The sequence below is a fragment of the Lipomyces doorenjongii genome (genome assembly GCF_038497915.1).
Source record: "Lipomyces doorenjongii strain NRRL Y-27504 unplaced genomic scaffold V1508scaffold_26, whole genome shotgun sequence".
Classification (NCBI taxonomy): domain Eukaryota; kingdom Fungi; phylum Ascomycota; class Lipomycetes; order Lipomycetales; family Lipomycetaceae; genus Lipomyces; species Lipomyces doorenjongii.
Window position 1 is genome coordinate 103820 of NW_027118093.1, and position 27919 is coordinate 131738.

At 46.8% G+C, this 27919-nt stretch overlaps 8 protein-coding genes and 1 non-coding gene across 9 annotated transcripts; 5 read left to right on the top strand and 4 right to left on the bottom strand.

Annotated features, from left to right (window-relative positions):
- Positions 1-5844: 5844 nt before the first annotated feature.
- On the top strand, positions 5845-7473 carry V1508DRAFT_439589 (uncharacterized protein). The gene is made up of 2 exons (XM_066942226.1): positions 5845-6106; positions 6172-7473. The coding sequence occupies exons 1-2, from the start codon at positions 6081-6083 to the stop codon at positions 7028-7030; spliced, it is 885 nt and encodes a 294-aa protein (XP_066795668.1). The 5' UTR covers positions 5845-6080; the 3' UTR covers positions 7031-7473.
- On the bottom strand, positions 7331-8812 carry V1508DRAFT_134857 (uncharacterized protein). The gene is made up of 4 exons (XM_066935975.1): positions 8510-8812; positions 8067-8439; positions 7706-8006; positions 7331-7562 (listed from the first exon to the last, which is right to left on the bottom strand). Exons 1-4 carry the CDS (start codon positions 8640-8642, stop codon positions 7479-7481), a joined length of 891 nt encoding a protein of 296 aa, XP_066795669.1. The 5' UTR covers positions 8643-8812; the 3' UTR covers positions 7331-7478.
- Positions 8813-8988: 176 nt separating this feature from the next.
- V1508DRAFT_134774 (metal-dependent protein hydrolase) lies at positions 8989-10556 on the top strand. The gene is made up of 6 exons (XM_066935974.1): positions 8989-9159; positions 9225-9295; positions 9365-9426; positions 9481-9587; positions 9640-10274; positions 10342-10556. Exons 1-6 carry the CDS (start codon positions 9092-9094, stop codon positions 10407-10409), a joined length of 1011 nt encoding a protein of 336 aa, XP_066795670.1. The 5' UTR covers positions 8989-9091; the 3' UTR covers positions 10410-10556.
- On the bottom strand, positions 10429-11371 carry V1508DRAFT_417919 (ubiquinol-cytochrome C reductase complex 14kD subunit-domain-containing protein). Its single transcript, XM_066940398.1, has 2 exons — positions 11083-11371; positions 10429-10958 (listed from the first exon to the last, which is right to left on the bottom strand). The coding sequence occupies exons 1-2, from the start codon at positions 11214-11216 to the stop codon at positions 10703-10705; spliced, it is 390 nt and encodes a 129-aa protein (XP_066795671.1). The 5' UTR covers positions 11217-11371; the 3' UTR covers positions 10429-10702.
- A 289-nt stretch (positions 11372-11660) lies between these two features.
- On the top strand, positions 11661-12996 carry V1508DRAFT_417920 (uncharacterized protein). Its single transcript, XM_066940399.1, has 3 exons — positions 11661-12009; positions 12081-12416; positions 12470-12996. Exons 1-3 carry the CDS (start codon positions 11815-11817, stop codon positions 12740-12742), a joined length of 804 nt encoding a protein of 267 aa, XP_066795672.1. The 5' UTR covers positions 11661-11814; the 3' UTR covers positions 12743-12996.
- A 1180-nt stretch (positions 12997-14176) lies between these two features.
- On the top strand, positions 14177-15524 carry V1508DRAFT_354958 (mitochondrial carrier domain-containing protein; the record flags this gene model as incomplete). The annotated part of the gene is made up of 4 exons (XM_066936938.1): positions 14177-14444; positions 14496-14639; positions 14832-14938; positions 14997-15524. 4 exons carry the CDS (start codon positions 14177-14179, stop codon positions 15522-15524), a joined length of 1047 nt encoding a protein of 348 aa, XP_066795673.1.
- Positions 15525-16090: 566 nt separating this feature from the next.
- Positions 16091-16597, bottom strand: V1508DRAFT_432747 (uncharacterized protein; the record flags this gene model as incomplete). The annotated part of the gene is made up of 4 exons (XM_066941959.1): positions 16091-16171; positions 16234-16311; positions 16365-16397; positions 16475-16597. 4 exons carry the CDS (start codon positions 16595-16597, stop codon positions 16091-16093), a joined length of 315 nt encoding a protein of 104 aa, XP_066795674.1.
- Positions 16598-19393: 2796 nt separating this feature from the next.
- Positions 19394-20754, bottom strand: V1508DRAFT_135067 (uncharacterized protein). Its single transcript, XM_066935976.1, has one exon. It carries the CDS (start codon positions 20381-20383, stop codon positions 19640-19642), a length of 744 nt encoding a protein of 247 aa, XP_066795675.1. The 5' UTR covers positions 20384-20754; the 3' UTR covers positions 19394-19639.
- Positions 20755-26541: 5787 nt separating this feature from the next.
- On the top strand, positions 26542-26613 carry V1508DRAFT_t50. The gene has a single exon. It is a non-coding gene; the product is annotated as a tRNA-Glu (tRNA).
- Positions 26614-27919: the final 1306 nt, after the last annotated feature.

Sequence of the window (27919 nt, forward strand, 5' to 3'; positions counted from 1 at the left end):
ATGCGTGTACCACAGATTCGTACCGGTTTTGCCACGGAATACAGCGAACACTGTTCATCTAGATCTGCAATATGGTGCTGGTGGCTCGAATCTTTGGATCTGGGCGGCGGATCTTTGCATGGTGACCACTCGCCGGTCTCTCGGGTGGCAACTTAACAACCGCCTTGTGTGCAGCACTCGACCAATAGTAATAATCTTATTATGATGTGTAAGCCTATGGACAAAGCATGCTACTACTTTGCAAATTCTCGGATAGCATCTGTAGTCATGTAGTGTAACCGGGTATTCTGTGCATCCAAGGGAGAAGATTGGTCCTTCACAGTACGGGAAAGTTGACGTAGCCACGGCCACACGCCGCCCACAGCCCCACGTTCACAATATTATTAATTCTGGAGAATGGATTGGGATGTGGCCTGTCTGTTATGGTTTAGATGTAGAATAATGAAATGACGGACTGCCAGTAGTTTCCGAGGAGAAGGAAACTATCACGGACATGGAGAGGGCAGCTAAGGCTGGTAGCAAGGGTCCAAGATCTCATTTGCCGTGCAAGCTACCAGGAGGGACCATTGCTTGCGCAAATGTGGAAACCGAGACCTATCCGAGCACCTACCTATGTGGCAACTTTAAGTAAACATCATCAAGGTTCATTCATTTGTACATAGCCAGTTGAGAAATTTCAGCAACTTGCCATACAGATATTAAATCTTAAAAGTTGGGGGGTTCCAGGTAGGCATGGTAGGCATGTTGTACTCTATGGTACGATTGCGAATGCGCGCTGTGAATTGTGTACACCGGTCGTAAAGCGAATTCGATCCCTGTATAGAAATATATCCGGCAAACTGCGTAGCACAATTGGAAGTGATGCGTCCAAATGAGATTCGGCCCGTCAGCATCTCTCGCGGCCTACTTCTTAATATTCCAGTACATCTCGGATGGGCCACATTAATATAATTTGCTCAACCCAGACTTGACCATTGACTTCTCGAGTGGGGTCCGTACAGGAACACTCGCCAGGTAGATGAACATGCGGGGCTCGAGTTTACCGGCGGCGACGAAGTTCGCCACTCGGGATATGCAATTTGTATAGGCATGCACACTGCCGCCGTTGTCATCACCATAGTGTACTTTCCATGGATAGTCATCAGGACTTTTTTCGCTTCTGTTTGCTGTCGCTGTTTACATTTTGGTAAGGAATTGCTGCATCCGATAGGCCACCCCGGCCCCTCCATTTACAGCCGCAGCCACCTGAGCGATAACGGTGACGCATTAGGATGCTTTGGAAGCACCTTCGCATTTGTCTACGTTCTACATATCTGCATCATAATTTGACTGTTTTGGCCATGAGCCCGTACATCCATTGTCCGGTCTAGTGGAGCGGTGCCAACCAGATACGACAGCTGGTACAGCAAGTAGGCACATTGTACCCTAACCCACAGTCTCTCGCTTCGCGGATTTACTGTTGTCGGCCAGTCTCAGGCGTCAAGCGTCCTGAACCAGGGACTACGCATTGCTGTGGCAAAGCGAAGCTGTTCCGAATACTGTCCACATTGGATGCCACGTCGTAAGCTAACTACAGGTCACTGCCGAAGCTCATCTGCAGATTTGTGAAGACCGATGATAGTATTTGTGGCAACTGTGGTAACTGATAGCTAGGGCAAACTTACACTATGCTGTGTTTGGTTAGACTAGATGTGGTACCGTAAAAGGCAAGATCCCAAAGGCCGACACTGGATGCCCAAACCCTTTCGGTTACACCCACAACTTCTCTCATAGAAAGTTTGGTGGGCTTCAAACAACTTCTCTTATTGCAATGGGCCGGATTTATTGGCAGGGGGGATTATTTAACGACACACCACATGTCGGGTGCGTATCCGATGGTTGTGGTGGTAGCGATTATCGACATGCTATACTGCGTGCACAGCGTAGAACACAATGAACGCTACCGTCCCAGAACCACTGCAGGTCCCGTAGACCCACGACGTCGGGCGCGCGCCGACATCTTTTCGCTGAGGACGCGCGTGCTATTCCTATAGCCTCAAGAATATTACGAAGAATATACAAAGGAAATGATATCCAGTGAAGTGATTGACTGTGTTTCAACATAATGAGACAAATAGATCCAACGAAACGCACGGAATTGTGACAAGTTGGACGCAAGCGATGATCGCGCTACTTGTAGTAAAAATTGAGACAGAGAGCCGTGGGTGTCTCAAGCCCCCCGTCCCCTCGTGTACGGGCAATCCAAAACATGCTGCTGCTTCGTGAAAATTTGACACCAGCTGCAGCAGTATCTCGGAGTCGGGGAGTGGCGGGGCATCCGCGGGACATGCTCGAGGCAGAAGGGAAGATTCGTGCATTGATTGTGGTCTCGACGATTGTCTCGGAAATAAACATACTGCATTTGATATGAAGTTGGTAAGACCGTGGATTACAAGCCCACTTATCACTGTATTTCTCCTAGCGAATAAAGGATATATAGATGTAAGACCACCGTAGATCTGATACTGGCAAAGTTGACATTTAGCAAGTATGTACTGGGCGATAGTCCGAGTGATTCAAAAAGCTGGATCATGAATGACATTAACCCAACCATAAGCTAGTAATTTCATTTGAGGGGACGAGAGATTTCGCTCGCGCTAACAATAAATAAGCTTCATAGAATGCAGGCCACATGTCCAAATCCGGCCTGTCGTCAAGTGGCGGCCTACACTAAGATCGAAAGTTTGAGCTAGTTGGTAGTGACCTGCTTGCCTTGTGCTTCTGCGTATCCGTGACAGCCGGAAAAGAACACAGGGATGAGCAGGCGTGCTTGCATGCACAAGTGGACTAAGTGGACGTGCAGCATTGACGGACATTACCACTATATTCGTCGATTTAATCCAGACTTAGCCCGAATTGTAGTAGACAAGGGTCCGCGGAACTCAGTTAAGCTCGGACCTAGCTGTGTTGCAAAAAATTGCAATAATTTCTAGCAGCTACATCAGATTTTCCGATGCATGTAAAAACCTGGAGGCATGATTAGATGAGCTGCCAATCTGCCGTTCCTAGATCTCGCATAGCCAACGTCGCCAAGTAAAGCGGGTCCTATGAAGCACAAGTGAAGGTGAACACACATACACTACAGGTAACTGGTTATGTCCTAGTAGATATTCGGCATGCGTCTAGAAGTCATGAAATATATGACGCATCTTTAGTAAGTCCCATCCAAGGTGTGACCGTAAGTAGGTAGTAACAAAGGTGACAATTCCAACTAAACAATGTGGGACTGTTGCCATATCGGGCAAAGCGCGAGAGAGCGCCCACCTCGCATCACGCCACGTGCTAGGCTGGAAGTTGTCGACCCTTTTCCTCCTGCAAGCCAAATTCGCATTAGACGTGTCGCCTGCAGCACTTTGGTTAACTTGTTATAGATAGGTGGGCCATCATCTACTGCAGAACCAACTTTTGACATCAGCTCCCAGATGACTTACTGTAGTAATTTTTAGTCAGCCGGGAAAGCGCAGAAGTTTCCGGATTGGAACTATACTTGGCGTGGAATACCTCGCTTCGGTGGTACTCCGCTTGATACAAGTTAGTGCTGCACAATGCACCTTGGGAGTTACCAGGGAAAAGAGCGAATTCAGTCGCTCCGAGACGGTACATGTTTTGGTATCTTCGACCACGTTTCACAGGGGCACACAAGACACGTGGACATTATTACATCTTCATCATACACGTGACAAAATCAATCCCAAAACCGGACCGCCCTGCAGGAATGTATGTCTACTAGCATTCGTTAAGAACGTTTGAGTAAACCGCATCGTTGCGCTCACCATTCGATCGCCGGCCATTACGAGGGGAATTCCAATTTCATATTCTGCGGTGCCGTCGGCTGTCAAGTGTGGATTACTGGCGAGCGGCCCACGACGCGGTTTAGTTGTGTCCCGACATATATTGGCAAGCTAATTCGGCAATTTTCCGAGACTGAATCCGATGAGTGCTCGGGGCGTTCTTTTGGAGCGAGCCACGGCTCTATTTGCATTAAGCGGGAGATTCCGCACCGGTACCTAAATTAGCGTATCCAAAGATCCAGCGCTGCGCGACTTTGCCGCCCAACTCGATGCGGTACACCCAACGCCACTGTCCACTTGTCTGACGCGGATGCTCCCTCCAGCTAGGTGCGGAGTGCTTTCTCTGAAGGATGGGCCAAAGCCGGTCCAATCCGCACGGAGGCGACGAGCTCCAATCTTGTATGTTGGCTCGTCGCCAATTGTGCGTCTCCTGTACTCTCGTGGCCGCTCCGGAGTCAATATCAACCCTCTGAAGGCTGAACACATGTCGAGCTGCAGTACCATGTGCGCTTAGCCAACCGTCTTGCGCTGACGTACCTAAGTGGAGGTACGCTAGCAATTCACTTTACGGTTCTGCACAAATGACTCGCCTCGGTCTCCATCGGAAGGCGTTGCCCTTAACCACTTATGTGACGATGGTGGCTTGTTGAGATTCTATCAATCTAGATAGCCTATTGATATGCAGCGGGCCGTCGTCAAGGTGTGTACAAATTTGAGGTTATTGAGTTCTGAAGGCGTCCCAGCATACATAACGTTCACACAGCAGCTATCACGTTCACATCTTACTCATAGCCATATTATTGTTTCACTCATCTGCGACGTTTCTTTTGTTTTCAGGCACAAGCGAAGCAAAAACCGATGTGCTTTTTACTGCACTGCGGCACACGTCAGAATCTGTTTTCGTTCGAGAGCCGCCTGTCCGACTATCATTCATAGTTGCTTTTTGGATCTGAGATGTGTCACTTAGCAGATGATTGGCTCAAGGGACTACGGCTAGATCACATGCGTGATCGACTTCTGAGACGGTGAATACACTAAAAGAATTATTTTTTTTCCACTGGCGAGCGCAGATCAACATCGGCATGCTCATGTTCTCGCTACGGCGGACGATCTGCAACATCTACCCACCGGTGGAAGGGACAGAATCGGCTTGGGCTGTTGCTGACATGTGAAGCTGATTTGATGTCGGGCTCGGTCGTTAAGTCCAGCACTGGGCATCCTCGCGTAAGAAATTGTCCGATCTGGTCCAGCACCACGGTAGAGGAGACATCTTATCGGCGACAGCGGCAGCATATGATACAATTCCTCGCATATATTGTCCTCAGAATTGAAATGAATATAGACACATGCCATAACTGTGAATGTCTGTCACCGAAGATCTGACATTGATGATATAGACGTAAAGTTATGCATGTATATACCACAGCGGAGACCACAAAATTACGGAGATTTGTATATCATTACATGGAGCTAGATTATCCTGTCCTGCAAAGAGATTCGCGGGTTATACACTTCCTGGTGTCGCAGGTAAAAATAATAGTCGGCAGTGGCCATGCGACGGTATTGGAAGTAAGCGTCTGCCTGATTGTGCCTTAGCTTTCCACAGCCGGTATTCAGTTGCCCGCCCATGCATGCCCACAGTAGGTTCGTTCGCACGGGACAGGAGCTGCCGGCCCGTGAGCTTATTGTGGCGACTTGCTAGCCAGTCGCCCTGATGGGAATGACAGGATCCCTAGTGCCAGGGGTGCCAGACCCCTTGCAAAATGTAAGGGATAGGGTCCCGCAAAGGAAGCAGAGAGCCACTGTGCTGGGAACTGGACGTTACTTAAGGGTACGAGTCCAGGGTAGTGCGGAAGATTCCACGCGGTTGCATACGGCCGTGCGTGAGTGCGAGCGCGCGTGCATGAGTGCGTGCGTACCTCGTGCCTGCCATAAGCTTAACGGTCAAGCAAGGTATGCGGAAATGCAGAATGACGCAACTCCCCGACCGAGACTTGTCTCTCGTCTAAACAAATCGATACCGCCAAAACTCTATCTCGGTACGCCCCCCATGAAAGTCGTACCTCTCGATTGCCTAACCGACAGTCGGATCTTTCCAACCTGCAGAACCCGGATATCTCTTGTGTATATCACTCCATCTTGCGCCGTCTATAATCTCTTGCTGTTCCCTATGCCTCTTCCTCCCAAAAAACACGTCTAGCGGTCTTACCGTCCACCCATCTTGTCTTTTGAATATACATCATCATTACTATGGATTTGAAAGCTATTGTCTCGCCGTATGTTGCTTCTAGTTCTCTTTGCCTTCGTTCGCGATACAGCTTACTAACAGCCTGGTGATTAGTGAATCGACGCCTCATGATGACGCAGCCTCGCACGCCAGCATGTCCGATGGCTCGGTCTTTCGTCCTGCGAGTGAGCTTACTGCCAACATACCATACTCTTCGTCCCCGTTGTCTCCAGACGCTACTGGCTCGTCTGCCCTCACTTCACCTAAGCTTTCTCCCCTACTCGAAGAGTTTCCTGCCTATGCGACAACGAAGCCTGACTTCGACAAACGCTCTCTATCTGCTCCTTCCATCTCGTCTCGGTCCCATGACGGAAGGGTAGATACTCACTCCGCAAGGTCTGGTTCGATTCCTCCTTCCACCAAGTCACCAGGTTCGAACAGGCGATTTGCCCACATCCTATCCGAACAGCGGCGGCGAGAGAACATCAATGGTGGCTTCCTCGAACTTAAAGGCAGCATTCCGCAGTGCCAAGGCACGCAGGACTCGAAAGCAGTCATCCTACAGAAGGCGGTCCTTTATATCTCCTCTCTTGAGTCAGAATTAACTCGCGTCAAAAGTGAATTGTATGCCTGTCAGCAGCAGTTTGCACAGCAGCCCGTGGTTCCACAACGACAGCAACAGCCTAGTCCTGGGCATTCTGACTTGGACCTGTCTGGGGCGCCTCCTGCTCCAGCTCCTCCAAGGATGTCGTCGCTTCCACCTCCTCCACCGCCTCAGATGTATGTCCATGCTTCTCCACCAGTGGCTTCCTTGCCGCCACCGCCTCCTCTTACTCCACTTAGTCACCCGGTTGCGTATCCCTATATGCCTGCGGGCCCGTACTATCCTTCCTACCCAGCTCAGCACCACGTGTATGCTGTGCCGATGCCGCCGCGAATGACCGCCTCGTGGAAAGTACCCAGTGCGGTTTGACCCCAGTTACATTTGTAACGGAAGTTTTTTATAGAGTGTACAATCTTGTATTTCTAGACGATCTGGTGCAGGTGCACGCATGTATAATATTGGTTAATTACGGTCTCGGATGTTCGTTGTCAGGTCGCATCAGTCTATCGTCTGAGCTTTGAGCGTGAGTCACTATCTAGAGTAACTGAACGGTACAAAGTGGTGGACCGCCTTCTTTGCTTACTCAGATATTTTGTATTATATTCTTGGTGTTAAGTTTCATCGGTTTGGGCGTAATTCGTGATCGTATTTGTTGGGTTATGATGTAATTGATGTCTAGGTGTTTCACCTAAAATATATTTAACTATAGTGTATGGTATTGGTCATTACAACACATAGTGTCGGTCAGCCTCGTGCTGATGAAGAATTGAGCTGTCCATATTCGCCCAGAACACCGCCATCAATAACACCAGCCACCTTATCCACTGTACGGTTTGTTCTCAATAATGTATCTCATCACACCATGGGGTACGATATAACTCAGCGTCAGTCCTTCGGTACTCTTGAGTCAGAAAAGAGTCAGCACATTGTTTGACAATTCACAAGACGTCAGGCTGACATCTATCCAGCCAGCAAAGTTCGAACCGCGAACCTCGCACGCTCCACAGATGGCCCTGCAATCATTAAAAAAAACTGCATGCGTACCTTTCCATGTTTCGACGCATCTCTAGCCGCGGTCGAGCTCACGATTGCGAGATCCAGTTTTTGGGGCTCATTGGTCACGTCGCTAGCTGGATGACATATCGGATCTGCGTAAGACAACAGCCATATCCGATCCGCCCAGAGCCGCGGTATATCCGTCCGTCTTCCGGCCCTGATATCTTCGACGAATCGTACCTGTTCTGCTGCCGTTCCCCACTTAGGGTTGTCACGGATATAGCAGACGATTTTGCAGCGCGTCATGAAGTCGCCGAGTGCGTCTTTGAGGGTTTGACCGGGATAGTACCTGTTTATTGTACTTAGTAACAATGGTTCACAGTCATAATTTTGCCAACGACCAACTCACTTCCCGTCAAGCAGACGTATCAATGTGTCGTAGCCTGTGAGATAGACCTGCTCCTCCACACCCGGAAACATGTGAAACACAGCCTCTGCTTTATCGACAAACCGAGGATACTTGGTGATACCTACGGCGATATTCACTTTGCCAATCCGACAGCTTGCGGCTTTTCCAATTTCCAAACTAAATTGCTCCATCATCGACAGCCTGTCGGCTAGGGCCGCCGGTGCGGTCGCTTTGTCTGCGTTTTGCACAGCAAGAAGTAGTAAAACGTTGGCTTCTGCCGTCTCAGAACGAGGAATAAATGCGGGATGGGTGATCGTACGGCTTATTAGCTCAAGATGGGCAAGTGTTGGAGGATTGAATGATGAATCGAACACTGGTAAAAAGTTAAAAACCTGATCAGCGTTGTGCCATGCGGATCAATGGGGGTTCCGGTTACCACGAACCTATGAGGGATTCGACTTTGCACGTTGGCGACGTTAGAAATGAAGATGACGGCGACGTGTAGGCAATGCGCAACGCGTCAGAACCGCGTCGCAGGAGATCGACCTGTTCCTCGTATTCCGCCGTAGATGGCATGTTATGTTCGCACACCGACTGTCGTGAAAATGGCGCCGCAATCAGTAGTGTGTTTCAGCTTATTTAATCTTGCCCGTTCGATCCTATTAAAGACAGATGCTGGCCTGTGGTCGAAACAGAGATTGAGGGAACGCTTATGAATTCCATCCTCGTATCAGCAGCGTTTATCATCGACTTCCACTCAGCAAGTCAATTGAGTCGATGACAGGCTAGAGTCTCTGCTCGCGTCGTCCCGTGCTCGAACGTCAGGAGAAAGTGATGTCATCCGATAAGTCGCAATTGGGATCTGGTAACTACACAAAACGAGCTTGAACCGGGTTAGGGCCGCCATTGGTGCGGCTTCAAAGTTGACTTTTACTCGTCGCGGTCAAATCCTCAGCCTTGGATATCGGTGATATTCTACATTTTAGAACAGTATCTGTGAAGACTACATTGTGGGAATCAAACATATGACGATTGACCAAGCTATACGGGACGCGAAACGACAAAAGACAGAAATGAAGATCGGAACTCACAGGTAAAAGTTGATGGCCGGGAGCGCGTTGATTTGAACAAGGCGCTAATTTATTGGGCATTTTGCAGTGGCACCTTTCACGCGGACGAAGCATTGGCGGTATTTATGTTAAAGCTATTGCCGAAATACAAGGACTCAGGTACTTCAACGCTTGTCACTCAACTTGCCCGCTAGTATATGGCTGACAAAGTTTTTTTTTGGGGAGCAGCCGTCGTTAGATCTCGAACGCCTGACGTCCTAGAGGCTTGCGACATCATTGTCGACGTCCAGGTATGATATCGATGTGCAGCTACTAGGAGCGATATTAACGTCTTCTGTGTACAGGGCCAATATGACGGCGTCAAGCATTTCGATCACCACCAAAGGGATTTCTCGGAAACCTTCTCGCCGTCATTCAAGACCAAGCTTAGCTCAGCTGGATTGATATACAAGTACGATCTCACATATGAATAACCATCAAGCAATATATTGACATCATAATAGGCACTTTGGTAAGGAAGTAATCTCGTCTCAACTGGATATCAAGCACGATGACTCGAAACTCGGGATTTTATACAAAAAAATTTATTCCGCCATGATTGAAGCTATTGATGGCAACGACAATGGCCAGAGCGCCTACCCCGATGACATTGAGCCGGCCTACAGCACGAGCTCGATCACGCTACCCGGTATGGTCGCAGCCCTTAATCCTGCCTGGAACGAGACTTACGACGACGCCTATTTGGATTCGCAGTTCGAGAAGGCGAGCAAACTCATGGGCGGTGTCTTTGTTGATCTGGTCAAGTATTATGGAAAGGCTTGGTTGCCAGCTCGCGATCTCGTCAAGGCTGCGATTGAGAACAGCAAGCAGTATGATGACGAGGGCCGGATTGTTGTTTTTGACCAGTTTGTGACATGGAAAGGACATTTATTCGAGCTGGAGGAGGAACTCAAAATCAAGGGCCAGATCTATTACGTGATCTACAGCGACGGCAAGGGTTGGAGAGTCCAGGCAGTCCCGGTAGACCCACACAGCTTCAAGTCGAGAAAACCATTGCCGGAGCCATGGCGAGGAGTGCGAGACCAGGCACTAAGTGACCTGACTGGTATTGAGGGTGGCATATTTGTTCATGCTTCAGGTATGCTACTAACATTCACCGCTTGTGAATCCTTTTACGGAGCATGTGAACTTACATTGTGGCTTAGGTTTCATCGGTGGTAACCAAACTCGCGAGGGCGCGATGCTAATGGCGCAGAAGGCGCTCACGTTTTAATAAACAGGTATCTTTCAAACCCAACCATTGTACTATGTGAGGGACCGCTATCCTAGTGTAATATAACCAATTTACAAAAGACAATCTTTTTATCACTTCTGCAACGGAGATATAACATCGTGATAAATGCGATATATTGAAGCTGTAAAGCTAGCTGTGATTAACTCATTCTTATGCGCACGTAGACAACATAAATCCTTGCGCCGATACCCAAATTTTCCGGTGCTTCAACAAGTTCTGTTGCAGTCTCTAAACCTTCAATTTCACCAAATCTTATGTCATACGATTATTATTTACTTCGTGACAACAGCCATGGTGTCGAAATACTCTCTCTCCTTCATCTCGGCCTCGACTTCTAATATGTAAGGGGTCAAATAGCGAACGTCCTCCTCTGGCTTCAAGTACTCTTCCTTAGGAAGGAGCTGGTGCATGAGCGACAACTGGTGTGCGCGTCGAATACGGAAAACCCTGTCGTAGTATTCCTTAGGTGGCAGTCTGTTAATGGCCTTCTGAACAATCGGGTTCTCTTCCGCAATCAGGTCGTCATATCTAAGACACAAGAACAAATAGTCGTTAGTATATCTCAGACAATGACTTGATCCATTTTTCCCAGTCAACGCGCAATAAACTAGCCACTGAACCAAATCCATCACAAAGCGCTATCAGTGCATACCTCAATCCCATCTTTCTGTAGCCATTGGTCTCAATCAGGAAGCCCTGAAGAGGAGTAATGAGCTTCGCCAACGCCGGAGCGTTGGAAGTGACGTACTTCGCCAAAAAGTAGGTACGCAAATAACTTCCGGTCATTGTTGCTACTTCAGTCCTGGGAGAAAATTGTAGATTGTAGTATGAGTCGGGAAGAGATGGTCGCGGCCTCTGACTGTCGAGAATTCAAATCGACTTGTTTCCTGCCTTCGAGCAACCGGTTTGGATCACGCTACTAGGCCGGCCTTTTGAGCGCGAGTCGACGTCGGGACAGCCAATCTAAACTGTTTGCTCGACGCGGATTGGCTCTTCCATTATGCGCACGCTTCCAGTGCGATTACGGCTAACATTATCCAGAAATATATGCAGTTATGCGGATCATAGATTCAGCCACATAGTCGAACTTCTGTGGCTAGTGTTGAGGCGGTGGTTAACTATGCCTGTCCTATTTAGGCATCTAGCCTTCCGTAAACGTACTAGAGTCTGCAGGTGGAAATGTAAACAAACACCAAAGCGGAGGCTTGTTCCTGAGCTGACTGCGTCACTCCCAACTTGCTTCTCACCCCAACCGTGGTAAGTCAACAAAGTTGTTCCACAATCCTTGCGATAGGGCACATACTCTCACATAGCTTGCGACTACCTTCGTCTTATTTTCCCACGGATCAACCGTCTCAGAAAGAACACGTTGACGAATTTCAGCATGCAGCGTACATTGAGGACCGTTAGATCAGCACCGGGCTCTTTGCGCGCTCGGTACCTCCACTCTTCCGCTTCAACTCCCAATCCAACCCACGTTCTCAATAAGACTGGGGCCAACTACAAGAATCTTAATCTCGAAAATCTTCGATCAGAATGCAGGAAGCGCGGCTTGAAAGTCAGCGGTAACAAGACCCACGTAAGTGATATCGGATAGAATATTCTAGCGCTATTCTGACTTGAGACTAACATTGTGCTTCTGCCGTTTAGCTTGTGGATCGATTGACTATGGATGACGGCACAATGCAATTCTCAACAGGTGCCTCGGCCCAAAAGCGTGCTGTTCGTGGCATTCGAGCTCTCCCTCCTGCACTCTCGAGCGCTCCTCCTCAGTCGAAGAAAATCTCGACCGCCACTGTCGGCAAAACTCCTATGGAGTCCGCCAAAACCGAGACAAGGTCCGTGCCCACGTCGCTGTCTACTGAGACTGTGCGGGCGATCCAAACGACTGCAGCGAGGGCGGCGAAGGGGGATGATTCCACTATCGAGTACTATCGGATGCCTGATATGGGCATCGAGGTTGTGCAGTCTATCTCTACCCCAATCGTAAGTGCCATTGAACATCTCTCGTAATGAAATGCGCTGACGATATAATGCAGCCCGTCATGCCCGAAAATTACACTGTCCGGACGATAATCGCTGAAGACGGCCCTGTTGCTAGGCCAGAGATTAGTCATGTCAGCGGTGACATCGTTGCCGAACCGATTCGCGATATAGTTGATAACTCTAGTGTTGAAGAAGCGAATAGCAATGAGTATTCTACGAAACAGGGCCTTCCCACCCGGGACAAGAAAGTGCTTACCTCCTTGCTGGCAGCCACATTAGCGTGGTGGGGACTGGGCACTCTTACCAAGAAGAAGGAGTCTCATTGATGCAGTAGAGAGTTATGGAGTACTTTGGGATTTGTTTCGTCGTTTTGTTACTCATGAGATATTCACGGACAGAATTAGGCAATAGGTAAAGGATTCGGGTTTATGGCACGTAATGATATGGCACTCTCGAAGTGGTTGTATGAATTCTTTTTGTTTAACGTGAATTTGGAAACTGGCAATTGTTGATAAGAGTTTTTGGGTAGTAGTTCAGTGCAATTCTTTTAGAAGCAATCGTATAATGAACGATAGTGAGATTTCGAAAACTAGGATGCCAGCCGAGAAAAAATCTCGGCTATATCAAGGCTGTTAACACAGGAAGGCAACTTGCGGGGAAGCCGGAGGGACGTCTGTGCCGTGCTTCCAATCTTTATGGTCCTCAGGGTATGGTTTTCCAGTGGACCTCGTAACGGTGTCGATGTCCTCAATGCCACAGAATGTGCGAGCCCTCTGCTGTCTATGCTTCTGGCTAATAACGACGACGACCCTGGAGCTGTGGATCGCACGAGTACGTAAACCAGTAGCGTAAACCGTGGCCTAGGCTTGTGATAAGAGTGCTTTTATATCGAGTGAGGTTCCTTTGTAGGTTGGCGCAAGCATCCTGCCTCTATTCTGCATTGAGTAGTTCGTTAGATGAACCGACTCGGTCATTGCTGTGCCTTCAGAGTAGTTATCTGGCTCTGACACACCAAATTGTATTTCCAGTAAAACTATAAACACAAATAAATGATGTACTTGTTAAGTTACCATATAATGGGGGGGAGGCTTTTAGGCGACAAGGGTACGACCATAGACTCCGGCATCGACCGCCTTCCCATCGCGACGAAACTGATCGTTGGCATCCAATTGTGAGATATAATAGAGACCCCGTCTCGGACGGCGCTGGACATATTTATCGTGTCATGCAGACTGTGTGTGCGCTGTAGTAAGTCGAACGGATGCCTTTTTATTTACAGTGCAAGTAAGGAGTGCTTGCTTAGCGCTACGGCGTTGGCTCAACGGCCCAAACATCGCCGACTTTTCCCAACCACGGCATTTACCAAGTCCAATTTTCCGTCTTCACGACCTGTTGCCAAGTTGATCTCAGACCTTATCGTGACTCAACAGAACTGGCTGCCTAGTATACGGGTTTGTAACTTGGTCAGACTGCTGAAGTGGGATTTGCCGCTTGTGTGTGGATTTGGAGGGGTCGGAGCACTCTTGGTAAGGTGCTGTTCGGCCACTCTCGGGACGCTTTGTTGGGAATCATATCATCGCGACCGCGCTACTGAAATTATTCATTTCGCCACACATTGCCGAATCGACAGGTTACATATTTGGCGATCCGAGAGCAATGCATGCAAGGCGACGACGGGAGGTTATAGTTTGAAGTAACTTGAATTACAGACAGCTTTTATCATCTTCAACAGTGTTACTTCTAGTTAACGGTACAGGACAATGGGCGGACAATCATCAGACGGCACGGCGGTCAAGGATGTATTCGCCAGCCAATTGAATCCGGCGAGAAGTGCGCAGTCCCTTTTGATAGCAGACAGATTAGCGGGTCTGAGCGAGTCTTCGGTGTATGCCCTAGCCGGCGCTACGGCCGGTGTAATATCAGGACTTGTGGTTTGTCCGCTAGATGTCGTGAAGACGAAGCTTCAGGCACAAGGAGGATTCACAAAATACGGGATAATACATGATCATTATTACGATGGTTTACGAGGTATGTCGGACGCGTGCTTGAGTGCAATCCTGGCCATTATTAATTTATCAGGAACAATCTTGACCATATTGAAGACCGAAGGCATCAGGGGCCTCTACCGCGGTGTGGTTCCTATAACGTTCGGATATCTACCTACTTGGATGGTATATTTTACAGTCTACGAAAGGTGTAAAAAGACGTTTAGCAAGGTTTGGGGTAAGTTCGTAACAACTTTTGTCAGGCAAGGCGGGTTTTCAAGTGTCTTATGATGAGGAAAAATAAAACTAAGCTCTAGAATTACAATGACTCCTGATTAAGTTTTATCTATCCATATCTGATTTGACGCTTATAACCACTGAGTTAAGACCCTGTGGCAATGCAACCGCTTTCTAACTGATTTAATTATAGGATTCAGAGATCATCCATTCACGGTTCACGTTGCCTCTGCACTATGTGCGGGTTGCTCGTCTACCGCAATTACGAATCCTATATGGGTCGTCAAGACAAGGTTAATGGTAAGGATTTTTGGCTTGTTGATCCTATGTGATTGTATGTTGATTTGCCAATTGACAGACACAAAACTCAAATACATCGTGGTACTACAAAGGTACGATAGATGCATTTAGAACGATGTACAAAAAGGAAGGTATAATGTCATTCTACGCGGGACTATTGCCTGCTTTCCTAGGTCTGACGCACGTTGCTGTGCAATTCCCGTTATATGAAGAATTCAAACAATGGTTTGTTCCGAAGCCAGAATCGAGGCCATCTGAGACGCGAAAAGTGGCCGGCATCATAGTGGCATCTAGTTTGTCCAAGATGTGTGCTTCGATTGCAACATATCCTCATGAGGTAGTCCGGACTCGAATGCAGATACAGCGCGGGCTCCCACATAACGGTGACATGGTATATAGTGGAGTTGTACAGACCATCACATCTCTGTTCAAAGAAGAAGGGTGGAGGGTCTTTTATTCTGGGCTGGGTACAAATTTGGTTCGAACCGTACCAGCGAGCGCGGTCACTTTGATCACCTACGAAGTGATAGTAGATGAGATCAATAGGTTAAAACGAGCGAGGGGAATTGAGGAGGCGCCGATTTAGATTTGGCTTTCGGCTTTGGCATAACGATTTATTCTCTCATGTCCATTTCCACGGACTTTCTCTTTGTGTTTTCTTGTACAGGGAATAATTCGTATAGACAGCGTTCTTCTTCTATTATTTGCATTTGCGGCTAAGGTTTTTTTAGGAGTGTGCGTACTTTATATAGCTTTATGTTACTTTTTTTGCAGTTATCTCTTATGCGTTTAGGATTTAGGTACTGTTTTATTGCATTTAGCGTGTATCATACATTGGATAGGGTTGCTGAGGAATCAGCTTTGACAAATCTTGCAGTTCAGTCAATATAAGAATATTTACTCTAATTCCTGTAATTTTACGACTCTTTGGAGTCATTGGCGTGAATCGCGACGGGCCTCCATTCTTGCGTAAAATGTTACCTCAGCACGATACCTTTGGTATTCGTGTTCAACGCAGATGTAGAGTGTTCCTCCAACGATATTGTTCGGGTAACCAGGTGGCGAGAATTCCTGTTGCGCTTTGGTTCTAAAGTCGTGCTGATTCAAATCGTACAGTACATAGCAGTGGACAAGCTAGCGCAGATATCAAAGCTATCGTCCACGCAAACGCAACTCGGTTTCCAGGAGCTGAACCTTTTGCTCTGGAGTGATGTGCTTGTACTTGCGATCGATCTGCGCGATTTGAACACTCAGTTAGTCTACTTCTGATATCTCAACATCAATTCAGAGCATACTGAGTCTGAAATTGCCATCGCAGCATCCTGTTTTAATGGTTTTGGTGCTGTCAACTGCATGGTGACTACCGAGAGGGTCTAACGTGTTTTTCAGTACAATTGGCGTGAGATATCCCCCTCAAGAAACTTACCATTCCAAGAAAGGCGATAGGCAGTATAAGCACCTACATTACCATATTAGTACATGTTCCGGACAATAAACTACTCTCGAGGTCGTATAACCAGAGGGAGGATCGAATACCTTCTTGTTCCGACCTAATGCTTTCCACCATATGCTATCAGGTTTCTTCTTGCTTTTTATAGATGCTGGCTCATCAATGACGCCTTTTAATAGATCTTCGGGTCGTCTACTCCTTGGAGACATGTTCTATATAACGTCCAGTACGGATTTTCGATAACTAGATGGAGAATACAGATCCAAAGCGCATTCACTGGTACGAGACCCATTTTATTCGAAAAGGCATTTCGAATGACAGTTACGCCATAAATTGTAATATTGTATACATACATGGAACAACCGGCAATTCTCGTTACGGTTAACAATTTCGAAATCGAGATCAAACGTGATCATGGAGTCCAAAACGAACGATATATGGCGCAATATGTCTGCCAGATAGTTCTATAACGAGCTACGTGAGGGAAGCAGAGACTGTGTCGGTTCGGCAGCTTTTAGCTGCAGGTCGAATGACGGGACTAAAACTCGATCCAATCAACTGAGTTGTTGGTTGATGACACTAACGAGTCAATTTGAGGGACTACCTATACATATATTCCTGATCTCACATAATATATAGTCAGGATTGATGGCATTGGTTGCACCCTTGCACTCATTCATAAAATTACGGGTACTGACGCCCATCGCTGCAACGCATGTTTTAAAGAGTGCTCATCTGGTCCCCTTCAGTCCAGAACAGTTGATCTCTTGCAGCTTAAACGATGAATCTTGTCGTTCTGCAATTTACTTGGCTATCTGTAGCGAGACAAGCAATATATGCAATATCATGCGAATATATGCGAAGGAAATAATTCTTGACCCAGAATTTGGCTACTAACGACCCCTTCAAGTGGCATACTAATTAATATGGATCGTGCGACAATTGCGTCGGGTTTATGCTTCCGCTGACCAAGCTGCTGGGTCCGTTAATATAAGTTTCTCGGTCGCAATCTCGAAACGTTATTTGCACCTTTGTGCAGGGTTTATGTTAAAACTTGAGTTTGTGCTAGCAGGCGCCACCGGATGGACGAATGCAGGACCTGGTCCTGAAAGAAGTAGCGACGGCTATCTTGCCCATGCCAAGTTTGCAGATTGACCGGCCGTGGTCTGGTTGATCTAAAATGGGCACCATATATAATAATTAATGCAAACATAGTAATGATTGTCATGCTTCCTGGCTATAACTATGAAAGTTTTCTGAAGCGGAGTTCGTCACGTCCATTTGATTTGTTTGCGCTTTTATTGAATGTCTAAGACGACTGCTTCGCCCGAGACCAGAAACTGCTCCGCATATGCGCCTTGATAAGATCAACAAGGTAGCGGTAGGCATCCCACTTCCTAGATAGTGCCAGGGAACTTATCCGAGTATCACACGGACCAAACCTCAGCGTACAAACACACATTGAATTCAGATGCCAATTTACATTAACTAAGATGACAGACCAGACTGCGAGCCGCATTTGTGCCCACTTGCATGCCTGTCAATTCCGAAGTACCTGGCTAGGTTACTATCATAAAAGCATTCGAACTGATTGCAACGACCCGACTTGTTCGTTCGTGCGATCACACGCATTCAGCGCATGACTATGCATAATGGTACGTCGATCCCTGCGCAGAGACGCTGCCAACTGTATGAGCTCGGTGTAGTAGAAATCCGTCTACCGTCACTTACTTCCGGCGTCATACTTCTGATACATATTTCGAAATATTGAGTGTAGCAGGTTTTAGAGGGGGCCCTGTCGGAAACGTTTCGCACTGGATTGTCCATCCGAATGTAGTTAAACCACTCGCCCCAACAGCTTCGACGTGAGTTTTAGCTTCAGGCCCTCTATCGGCGAATTCAAATTTATCCACACACGCATGATATCTAGTATTAATGGCAACGTAAAGCGTCCTCATTGAACGATCACTCGTCAACCCGATGGGCTGGAGTGTTGTACGTTAGCTCAATCGATATAAAAGTTAGGGATAAAACCACACGGCTATGTATATATGGATTGATTTTGTATAAATTCAAATCTTAAACCTTTGATTGGACAAGTCAAACGCGTAAGAACAAACTTTGACTAAAATTTTCAGCAAACTATCGAGGCACAACCCGGAACAAGACTCCATGACTAACTGAATTCACATCGTAAATCTCCTCCCTCGCGGAGAACCTTTCGAATAATACAGCAGGTCAGAATTCAGCAAACAAAAAGAACACAAGGAATCGAAAACAGTGTCCTTCCAAAATATCATTCCAACATTTTTAACCAACCATATATACTCCATATAGACAAACATTATATATTAGATTAGCTATCTTTCATTTCGGCCGTCAGACCCAAGATCACACCGCGACTAATATTTGCGCCAGAGAGAAGACCCAATCCCATTACCAACGGGATTTCCTGATCGCCAAATTCCGAGACAAACTATTCTAGAGACCCATAAAAACACGCAGGAACAAGCACACTCACTAATAAAACAGAGCAAGAATCAAAAAAATCACCGACATTAAAAATGCAAATCACACCAGATGTACATATTCCTTAACCCGCGGCCCAGTTATTACACTCACCTAAACGGAAGAGTAAACACAATTACAAACAATAGAAAAACTCCTGATTCCCAAGTACAAGAGTCGGCGCCAATCAATCTCTCCGGGCCAATAAAGCATATCCAAAATTCTATGTCCAAAACAAGACGAGAACATTAATCAACTCAAAATCCCACGGTTGTCTCCCATATATTAATTATCATGACGCCGATTCCCAAAACGTTTCGCCATATCAAATCCAAAAAATCACAAGCGCACTGGAACTTTTCTGTCACAAAAATAGAACACAGATAACAATACTCCAAAATACCGAATTAAACTGCGCGAGCAACCAATTAGCATCGAGTTGGCAAAAATATCGCAGCACAGTGACAATAATTGGCGACAGCGAATCGTACCCGTTGGCAGAACTCTAATATTATCTGAACGCTATTGGTACCTTTCGCCACATCCTCGATCCAACCACGAGACCCTCAACGTTTTGACTCCCCCACCGCAACGCCACCACCGCAGTACAGGCACGAATAGTGCCCAGCAACCTGCGTCGAGCGCATCGTCACCCATTCCCCTTTAGCTGGGATGCGTCCGCACGATGCCGACAAACATCTTGCACCAGTCTTCTTGTATCTGCAAATATACGCATTAAAACTCTAGATCACATAAGTCGCTAGGCAATCAACCAAGAACACATACCTGAGACCACACGAGTTGCAAAGCTGGCCCGCCTCGATCGACCAGCTGGGTCTCCAGCAAGGTGACTGATCTGATCCACACGAGATGCACCGCCGGTTGTGATTAGCCTGCATCGAAGGCGAGGCAGGCTTGGAAATAGGAGATGGTGAGACAGATCGCGACGAACTCCGAAGACTGGTGTCAACCTGTTCTGTCTTAGCCTTGGAGGCTTTCGGCAAGGGGAAAGCACCAGAAATCGGCAATGATGTCGTCGAAGACAATGCCGACGACAGCTTGGACGATTGCGTCGGTCTCTTAGTAGCAATCGTATAAGGCTTTGCTGCTACGCGTTCCACAAACTTGTAGGAGTGGTTCCGTCGGATCCACGACTCTATCTGAGGACGCCATGAGTCACGTGGAGCTGTATCAGGGTAGAATAGACTCAATGAAACAGTCGGGAATGGATACTCGTCAGCTTCGTGTTCGCACTCATGGTCAGTATTGTTGCTTGCATCGTCACTGGAAAGGCACGCCTCGCTGTTGGGAGTTGGGAGCGGATTGATGATGTTGCAGCGCTCCTCAAGGATTTCGTCGAACCGGACGCGATCTTCAAAAACACGCTGAAAGTCACGTTCGAAGACCTTGTCGTCCTCTTGTGACGGAAAGCATAGGTCTACGGACGGATTGGGAGACGGGAGGCCCGAACTTTCAATGATAACCATTGCAAGAGTTGGTCAGGAGCGAGATCAAGATGAAGTGTACAATGAGACGCGTCGAGCTCAAAATCGTAACAGATAAAATATACAATTGCTAGATCAAGATCATGTACAGTCTAAACGGGAAGGGTAAGCCTAGAAATTGAGGGACAGATACAAAAACACGCGAAGAGGGCGCTGTTGTATGTTAAATAAAAATGCCTCCGGGAGACGCGATGGGCGGCGAGCTTTGCGTGCAACATTACGATCAAATATCGAAGGTTTGATTGCATAGTGGACTCCGTAATCGATCGTATGCAGATATAATATTTTGTTTAATCTTCCACCGCAGGCTCGCGAGTCGCTAGCGTAACTTTGGCAGCACACGCCAAACAGTGTTATTAGATAGCGTTGGCGTAGAGTTGAGACGAGCGACAGAGTGGTGGTCTCGGAGCGGCAATACCTGCGATAGTGCGCTGAGAGTGGGTAACTGGCTGCTGCAGCTAGATAGACAAATGGGGTCCTCTACAATTTTGGCAACTTCAGGCAAGTCGCAGTTAGATACGGCCGGAAGAGCCGCCTTGACCCAGGCATGTACAGACTTACCCGGCACACATAAGAAGAGATCTATCGCGGCGAACGCTCCGACCAACAAAATCGCATTGCCAGAAACTTGCGTGGAAATTACACACTTAGACGTTGGTCGACCGTCGGCCACCGGCGACAAATAAATGAGTACGGCTAAACAATTGCCGGGTAGGAGGCTTAAATCAATTGGGTCAGGCGCAGTTGACCTGGAAGCTGCAAACGTAACGCAGTCTGCCACAACAGCTTCGCAGCCACTGTGACTATATTCCCATTTTGTCTACTAGCAACTTCAAATAATACAGATTGTGACGGGCTGAGGATTAAGCATTGCTGAAGTTTGGCTCCAGGTCGTTGGGGTAGATGGCATGGCATCAGTCCCTACCCGGTCTGTAGAGATCCGGCTTCGAGTTACTGCATTCGCTCAACCCGCACCGCCGGTACCGACTTAGGTTATTGTCGCTCGAGTGTCGTCGTAGAGACCAGGCGTGTCGAGACGCCACGAACTCTGTGCCGCCGCTTCTCCCGCTTGCTGCATCCGTCGACAGCTAGTTCAATAGTTGGCCTTACCTCGATTTGGAATTTAATGATTAGTACATTGTTTCCTATACGTAGACTTAGAATTATCAGAATTTCTCTATCTTATTATTCACGAGCACATTGTATCAGGAGGGCCGGATGTGCAGCTGAGAGGGATCGGATGGCAAAGCTCACCAAAAAATATGATTAAAGGGCTGCCCTGGGCTGCCGCCTTTTTGAACTCTAAGTTTCAGGAGGTGACAGGCAGAGCAATCTTTCTCTCTCGTTACCTGGTCATGACAGCCGACTGGTGTCTCATCATAATCAATGGGCTGGCCCGAAACCGAAACTGAGGCGCGTGCTGGGTCCTGTCCACACAGCCTACGACCGAGAGCCCAGATAGCCACTCCCCTTCGGCACATATCTCCGGAAGAGACTACCAGCTCCACGTAAAACGATAAGTATTCTAATTCGTCTCAGTTGATCTCGTGATCATTGCTATCAGATAACTAACAGGATTCCGTAGACAAGTCAATTCTCCCTTGAAGCTACATAGAAGTCTCGTCGCGTCAGAGCCGGTTGAGATCGGAGCAAGATTCATCCGACACTGGAGCAGTCAGTCGGCACGCGACCTTGCGCACTGAGGACCAAGATTTGCCTGCATCTAAATGCTGAAACCTTGCTTTAGGGTCATTGCTAGACTGAACGCGGGGCCCTCGACCGTCCGTGACATCGAGTCGGCGATGGCGGATTTAAAGCTTAACTTGGATGTAAGTGGCGCTCGAAGCGAGTATTATCGAAGTCGTACGATAGACGTCTCAAGAGACCATCGACACGGATAATTACCCAAACCGGCTTATGAGTTTTAACATGCTTCACTAATACTGAAACCTCCATTCTCAATCTAAACTTATGGCAGGGTTCTTTGTGTGTTGTCGCATTTTGGCCGAGGCAGCAGTTAGCTGGGTCACTTTCGAGTCACCGAATATTTGTGACACTACCTGAGCTAATAGTCTAATTCCTCTGACTATTTACATCGCCTCACCGTTAACGATCCAACTTCTAGCGCTGTGGTCTTCGGTTGACCGAATTCGCAAATTGCGTGTATGGCCGAAGCGGCTGTCTCGTAGTCTATCTTAGATGAGATTGTGCACTGCTCCATCCCCGGAAAAACCGTAGGACAGGCTTCTTATATCCCGGCGGCATAAAGGTCTTTTCGAGTACATGTAGGACATTGTCATGGTTATCTCGAAGCCTGCGTCCTGAATCATGATAAGCAGCTTTCTATCATTGCTAAGCCTCACTTGGGTGGAATCTAACTGAAGCCTATACTTGGGACTTTTATGGGTTGTTTAGATGTTAACCACCAGGTGACAGTGTGTCTGATTACTTCTAGAGTCGAGTCTAGTCAGGCGCATTGGAATCGTCAATCGGAATTCGACACAAGGACCAATATTTTTTTTACTAAGGTACGGCGAACGTTTTACTGGAAGCGATATATATCTGTCAAGCAAAATAGGCTCCAAAAAATATTAATTGCCGCACATTTTGAAGTTGTATTCTCTGCAGTTATTTATCTATCAAAGTTGCAGTTTGAAACCAGTAACATTCAAGATGTGTTCGTTTAAGACCTCCATGCATGCGATCTTTACTTATATCAGGTTGACGGACGCTAAACGTCAAATTAAACCTTAGGCTTTTACCAACCCGCCTGACCCGAATCTTTGTTGCCACCTGCCCAGCCGGTCTATTAACTTCCTGTTTTCAGAAGTTTAAGGCGCAAAACCTAAAAGAACTCGCCCCTAGGCTGGGGCTTGTAGTGATATCGCTCATCGCTATCGCCTCCTGCTGCCCAATCAATTCTCTTGGAATTCCGATTCTAGTAAACTTACATTAGCGCGTCCACTGGCAAGCTGGAATGTTTCAATTAAGTCCTAACACCGTCTATCGATTATTGTTGCGCGATATTAAATAGATGGCTCTCATCTATAATACTGAAGCCACTGTAAACCTATCCATACACTGGGATATTGAGTGAGCCAAAGAGAAGGCCATAATATAGCAAGACCAACGCAGTTCGATAGTGTTACTCGTCTTTTCCGGATTCCGCAGGGGTGCCAATTATCGCAATAAATGATGCCTTTCGATTACTCGGTTAAGGGTAATTTTCACAGCAACATATGACCCCGAAGTGATTAGACACATCCCTATACGTCGCCGGATGCAAAACGTAAGGCAAGTTTTGTATCTTCGAAGGCTCGGCATTGGAGACCAAGAATCGGCCCTAGGCCAAGGCCCGTGCATAAAAACGGATTAAATATGTGGGACGATAGCGATAGCCTGGGGATCTCGTATTCGCGATCCCTCGCGAATGCAGGGCACCTAAAATTCCTGTTAACTGATCTAAACTTAGTCAATCCACAAACGGCTAGATTGAGCTCGGCGGTCTCCAATATGACCTCGTTGATGTGTCGGTTCCCTAAGTCGAGAGAGCACACATCCGCAATCATATCAATGCCACAAACTAATTCGATCATTTGATCGCATATAATAGTGGATTCGTGAACTTTGAGATCCGATGCTTACGATTTCTATACATCGAATCAAACAGTTGCGGTTCTTCTTTTAATGACTTCAATGGAAACAATCTCATACCGTTCATAAGGTTGTCTGTGGAAGGGTTATAAGCTGTTGGATAATTTCTTCCGGCTCGAAAAGACTTGCATAGATGTTCCAAATTCATACGTCGGCAGGTTTGCAAGTATCCGAAAACGGCATAGCCTTTAACCGAGAATGAGCTGCAATGGTTGTCACTGGAATCCTAGGATTTGTACATGTCCAATCAGTTAGTACAAATGATCACACTCGAAGCTGCCTATGCGTGCTTATAAGCGGTAAAATATATATGGTAGTGCACTCGAAAATGTGCTGCTGCTTGAGTTGCAACATAATGCGTTATGATTACTCCCGCTTACAGTGCGAAAGAATTCTCTAGCGCTTGACCACACCAATAGGCGTAAATATAATTCCTGCGTCTGTAAATTATTTCATCGTGCGTGATTTTAAGAGCGAGTGTCTGTGATCTAAGTTAGCGCTTGATCTTGGCTAACTATTTCGGAGGTACAGGTCCCCATACTTGATAAACTAAAAGAATGAAGGTCTGAACAGCGCCATAGGACATCGACATCGCTTTTAGATTACCTTGCTATACTTCACACCCACAAAGTGTTTAGGTCATAGCATTTCCAGTCTCACCAGATTCTAACGCACTAGCACGTGCAGCCCCTGTAACCTTAACCTTAACCTTAACTCGTATAAGTCGCATTTCCATGAGCTAGGGTACGGGTTAGGCAAGACAGAATATTTGATGCGGAACGCCTTGATAAGAGCCGGGAGGAGCCGCGATTGTTGGTTCAAAGCCCCAATTATCTCCGCACTATAGCCGATTCCGCCAGTCTTGGTGCAGGATCATGCGGTAAAAGTATTGCTTTAGATCATGATGATTAGTCATGCATACTGAACGGAGGAATGTGCTATGATAATAAAAGCAGCTAACAATAACCATATTTATTTGCCATGACGCAGCCGGCATTCCAGACGCGCTCTATACAGATTCGGTGTGATGCAAGCGTCGATCGTTTGGTTTTGTCGAGTTCGGAGGCACGTTCTCCAGTATGGTGAATCGTAGAACTTCAACTGCATGTTTCCATAAAGATTCATGCTGCCGATCTTTTTTCAGCTCTTTACCTGCGGATTCCACTTCCATTGTTTCTCCCGTTACCCCAACTTGCCGGAGAATTGGACCCAATTCGACCCACAATTCACAAGTTCAGGAATAGGGTTTCCTCTGTTTAGTTCAGGTCTTATCCTTGTTAGTGCTGGGAGGCGATAAGTATGCCTTAAGTTACGCAATGATGCAGATCGGAGCCGAAATGGAAAGAGCATTGCAATAATAAAAGAACCATCTCTAGTTTACTCATTCTGCATGCCGCTAAAGGAGGACCGGCACAGATCAAATCGCAACTTGATTCACGAGACTGCTTGTGTTTCTAGTATTATGAATAGGCCCAAGATCTTTAAAGCTACACCCCTCCATGACTAAAGCAACAACCTTTCCATTTTAGGTCAAATTTTACCCACTGGATGCACACCAAAATTAAGTCCATTTCGCTCCTCTGAGCATTTGGTCAGTTTCTATCTTGCTCACTCGAAATGAAGGTTCTCGATCACTTCAATCCCATGCCAATAGCAACTCCAGTTCAAGGAAACTATTAGCAGTCTGGCTGGGCACGAAGACCATTGAAGATTTCAAACTTCCGACCACTCGCTTCCGAGGAGTTCCACTATTTTTATCCCTAGGCAGCAGCGATCAAACTTAAGTATTCACGTAAGCCTGCTCTTATTTCGTTGACCAGATACGTGACAGGGAAGAGGACGTCCATGCAAACCGTGAAATGCCCTGGGGTGACAGTGACCAGTACCAGTCCTGGTGAACTCCAACATATGAACATCAGAAAGACGCAGTTTCTCTGTAGCAGAACCGAATCCAATTTCAGGAATATGAACATTTGACTATTATAACAATAAAACAGATGTAATTCCTGCAGACGATATTTTGTAGCAATCTCGAAATATCGGAAGAAATAATCATTTTGACCAAGAGTAATATATATACTGCGCCCGAAACACCATCTAATAGACCGTATGAGACGAGATTTTCTCGCAGATCCGTTCAATCTTGAGCAAATTCTGCCTCCATCCTTTGGCCCCAACCAATCTCTCTATGTACCTTCAAGTGAAAGGCCATCTCGAAAGCTGGTTCCTAGCCTCTCTGATATTGGTAAATACTGCTTGACAAAATGCTACCTTAGGAGTTCATCTCGTACACTTCTCTCTTCATTAGGACAACGAAAGGAAGGAAAATAATGAGAAATGGACTTTTTACTGCGGCAGAACACCCAATAACGATTTGTAACCCTTTTTTTTTTGTTTGAAAAAGCCGATGTATTAGATTATGGGCCGAAAAACCCTAACCGGAATGTTCCTGTTATAGTTTATTTTTACTTGGCAAATAATGTCATTTCGATATAGTGTAACGGCTAGCACGGTCCGCTTTCACCGGGCAAATCCGGGTTCGATTCCCGGTATCGAAGATGCTTTTTTGCATGAACTTTTTTTGGTGGTAACCGCCATTGTGTATTCTTCTTTAGATATTTTATTAGTCCAGCTGTAGCTACAGATGGGAACACTTTCAAGACATCGATACTTCAATGGTCTTTCCGCCAAAGGCGAGTCATTTAGCAGTATTGAGATTACAGCCAAAATAGACTGGTCAGGATGAAATCACGTACAACTCTTAGTCTACTCGGATACTAAAGTTAAGCGCACAGCCATTAACTGGCCGCCACGAATACCCATGCGATAATTGGACTAGAAACCTTTCACTTGCGCCGAGTTGATGGTTCGACTTCAATGAAATCCAAGTGGAGCCAATTCCGTCTACCGAGTCCAAGTGAAGTGGAGTTTTGGCTGATTTGAGGCGCGCTCGAATCAACGGCAGAATGCCAACGCTGTAGAATGTGAGTTTGCGATATCTCATGTGTCATAGGGCCAGATAGTTCTCATTCGACTTAGATGTCGGGAGCCATCCCACTATTCAGCGTTTAGCGAGCTACAGTGCTAACCCAAGATATTAACCATCAGATTCAGTAATTAAGGTCAAACTGAACCAACTCTGAAATTTTGTTCTTGCGTTGGAATAGGGTTTTGAGCGCGGGTAAAGCCGGGTAACAAACAGTTCAAACGCTAGTTCATCTCCCAACGGTTGTTCATTTCCTGGGCTAGGAGTAAGAAATAAAGTTCGGTCCAAATTGGCACTTGAACCTTTGGTTAAGAAGTCCCTTTTTCTTTTACGGGCGACTGTTGTACCATAGTCGCGGGACTAACTCATAGCCAGTTGCAAGTTGCAGCTCTGGGATGGACCATCGAGAGTCTTCGACTGCTTGGCACGTAGAAAAAATATTTGTAGCTTGTACAACCCTTTCTCAAATCAGTAGCTTGTCGTTGGATTTAACACTTGACACTACAGAATAATAATGCATGATGTTAAAAGGCAATTGGCCGGAGTCAACTGCTGCCTGCTAGAGGCTGTGGTAGATACGGCTTTACAGCACTACTCCGAATATTGCAGGGGAGACCTGAACTACAAGCACCCAGTGACGATTTAATTATTCGCCAAAGCGATCCGTGGATAGCCAAATTGTCGCTTTACGTGGAAAATAGATTACAGATTTACAATATAAAGCCCGAGCAAGTAATTTAATGACTCATTCTGCCGTCACGGTAGAATTCTTCAGCAAGAGTTATGAGTATCAAATCGACCAGACCAGCGCGCCGACTATGTCCGGGCGGGACACCGGAAGGCGGTCGCGCAAGCGAGAGCAATAAGTGGAGACGTGT

Excerpts from the sequence above, each read along its gene's own strand:
- V1508DRAFT_439589 (XM_066942226.1), top strand. The coding sequence starts at position 6,081 with ATGGATTTGAAAGCTATTGTCTCGCC. Across the intron at positions 6,107-6,171 it reads TTGAAAGCTATTGTCTCGCC|TGAATCGACGCCTCATGATG; the intron begins GTATGTTGCTTC and ends CCTGGTGATTAG.
- V1508DRAFT_134857 (XM_066935975.1), bottom strand. The coding sequence starts at position 8,642 with ATGCCATCTACGGCGGAATACGAGGAACAGGTCGATCTCCTGCGACGC. Across the intron at positions 8,440-8,509 it reads CAAAGTCGAATCCCTCATAG|TGTTCGATTCATCATTCAAT; the intron begins GTTCGTGGTAAC and ends ACTTTTTACCAG. Across the intron at positions 8,007-8,066 it reads ATACGTCTGCTTGACGGGAA|GTACTATCCCGGTCAAACCC; the intron begins GTGAGTTGGTCG and ends TACAATAAACAG.
- V1508DRAFT_134774 (XM_066935974.1), top strand. The coding sequence starts at position 9,092 with ATGACGATTGACCAAGCTATACGGGACGCGAAACGACAAAAGACAGAA. Across the intron at positions 9,296-9,364 it reads GCCGAAATACAAGGACTCAG|CCGTCGTTAGATCTCGAACG; the intron begins GTACTTCAACGC and ends TTTGGGGAGCAG. Across the intron at positions 10,275-10,341 it reads CATATTTGTTCATGCTTCAG|GTTTCATCGGTGGTAACCAA; the intron begins GTATGCTACTAA and ends ATTGTGGCTTAG.
- V1508DRAFT_417919 (XM_066940398.1), bottom strand. The coding sequence starts at position 11,216 with ATGACCGGAAGTTATTTGCGTACCTACTTTTTGGCGAAGTACGTCACT. Across the intron at positions 10,959-11,082 it reads TACAGAAAGATGGGATTGAG|ATATGACGACCTGATTGCGG; the intron begins GTATGCACTGAT and ends CTTGTGTCTTAG.
- V1508DRAFT_417920 (XM_066940399.1), top strand. The coding sequence starts at position 11,815 with ATGCAGCGTACATTGAGGACCGTTAGATCAGCACCGGGCTCTTTGCGC. Across the intron at positions 12,010-12,080 it reads TCAGCGGTAACAAGACCCAC|CTTGTGGATCGATTGACTAT; the intron begins GTAAGTGATATC and ends TCTGCCGTTTAG. Across the intron at positions 12,417-12,469 it reads AGTCTATCTCTACCCCAATC|CCCGTCATGCCCGAAAATTA; the intron begins GTAAGTGCCATT and ends GATATAATGCAG.
- V1508DRAFT_135067 (XM_066935976.1), bottom strand. The coding sequence starts at position 20,383 with ATGGTTATCATTGAAAGTTCGGGCCTCCCGTCTCCCAATCCGTCCGTA.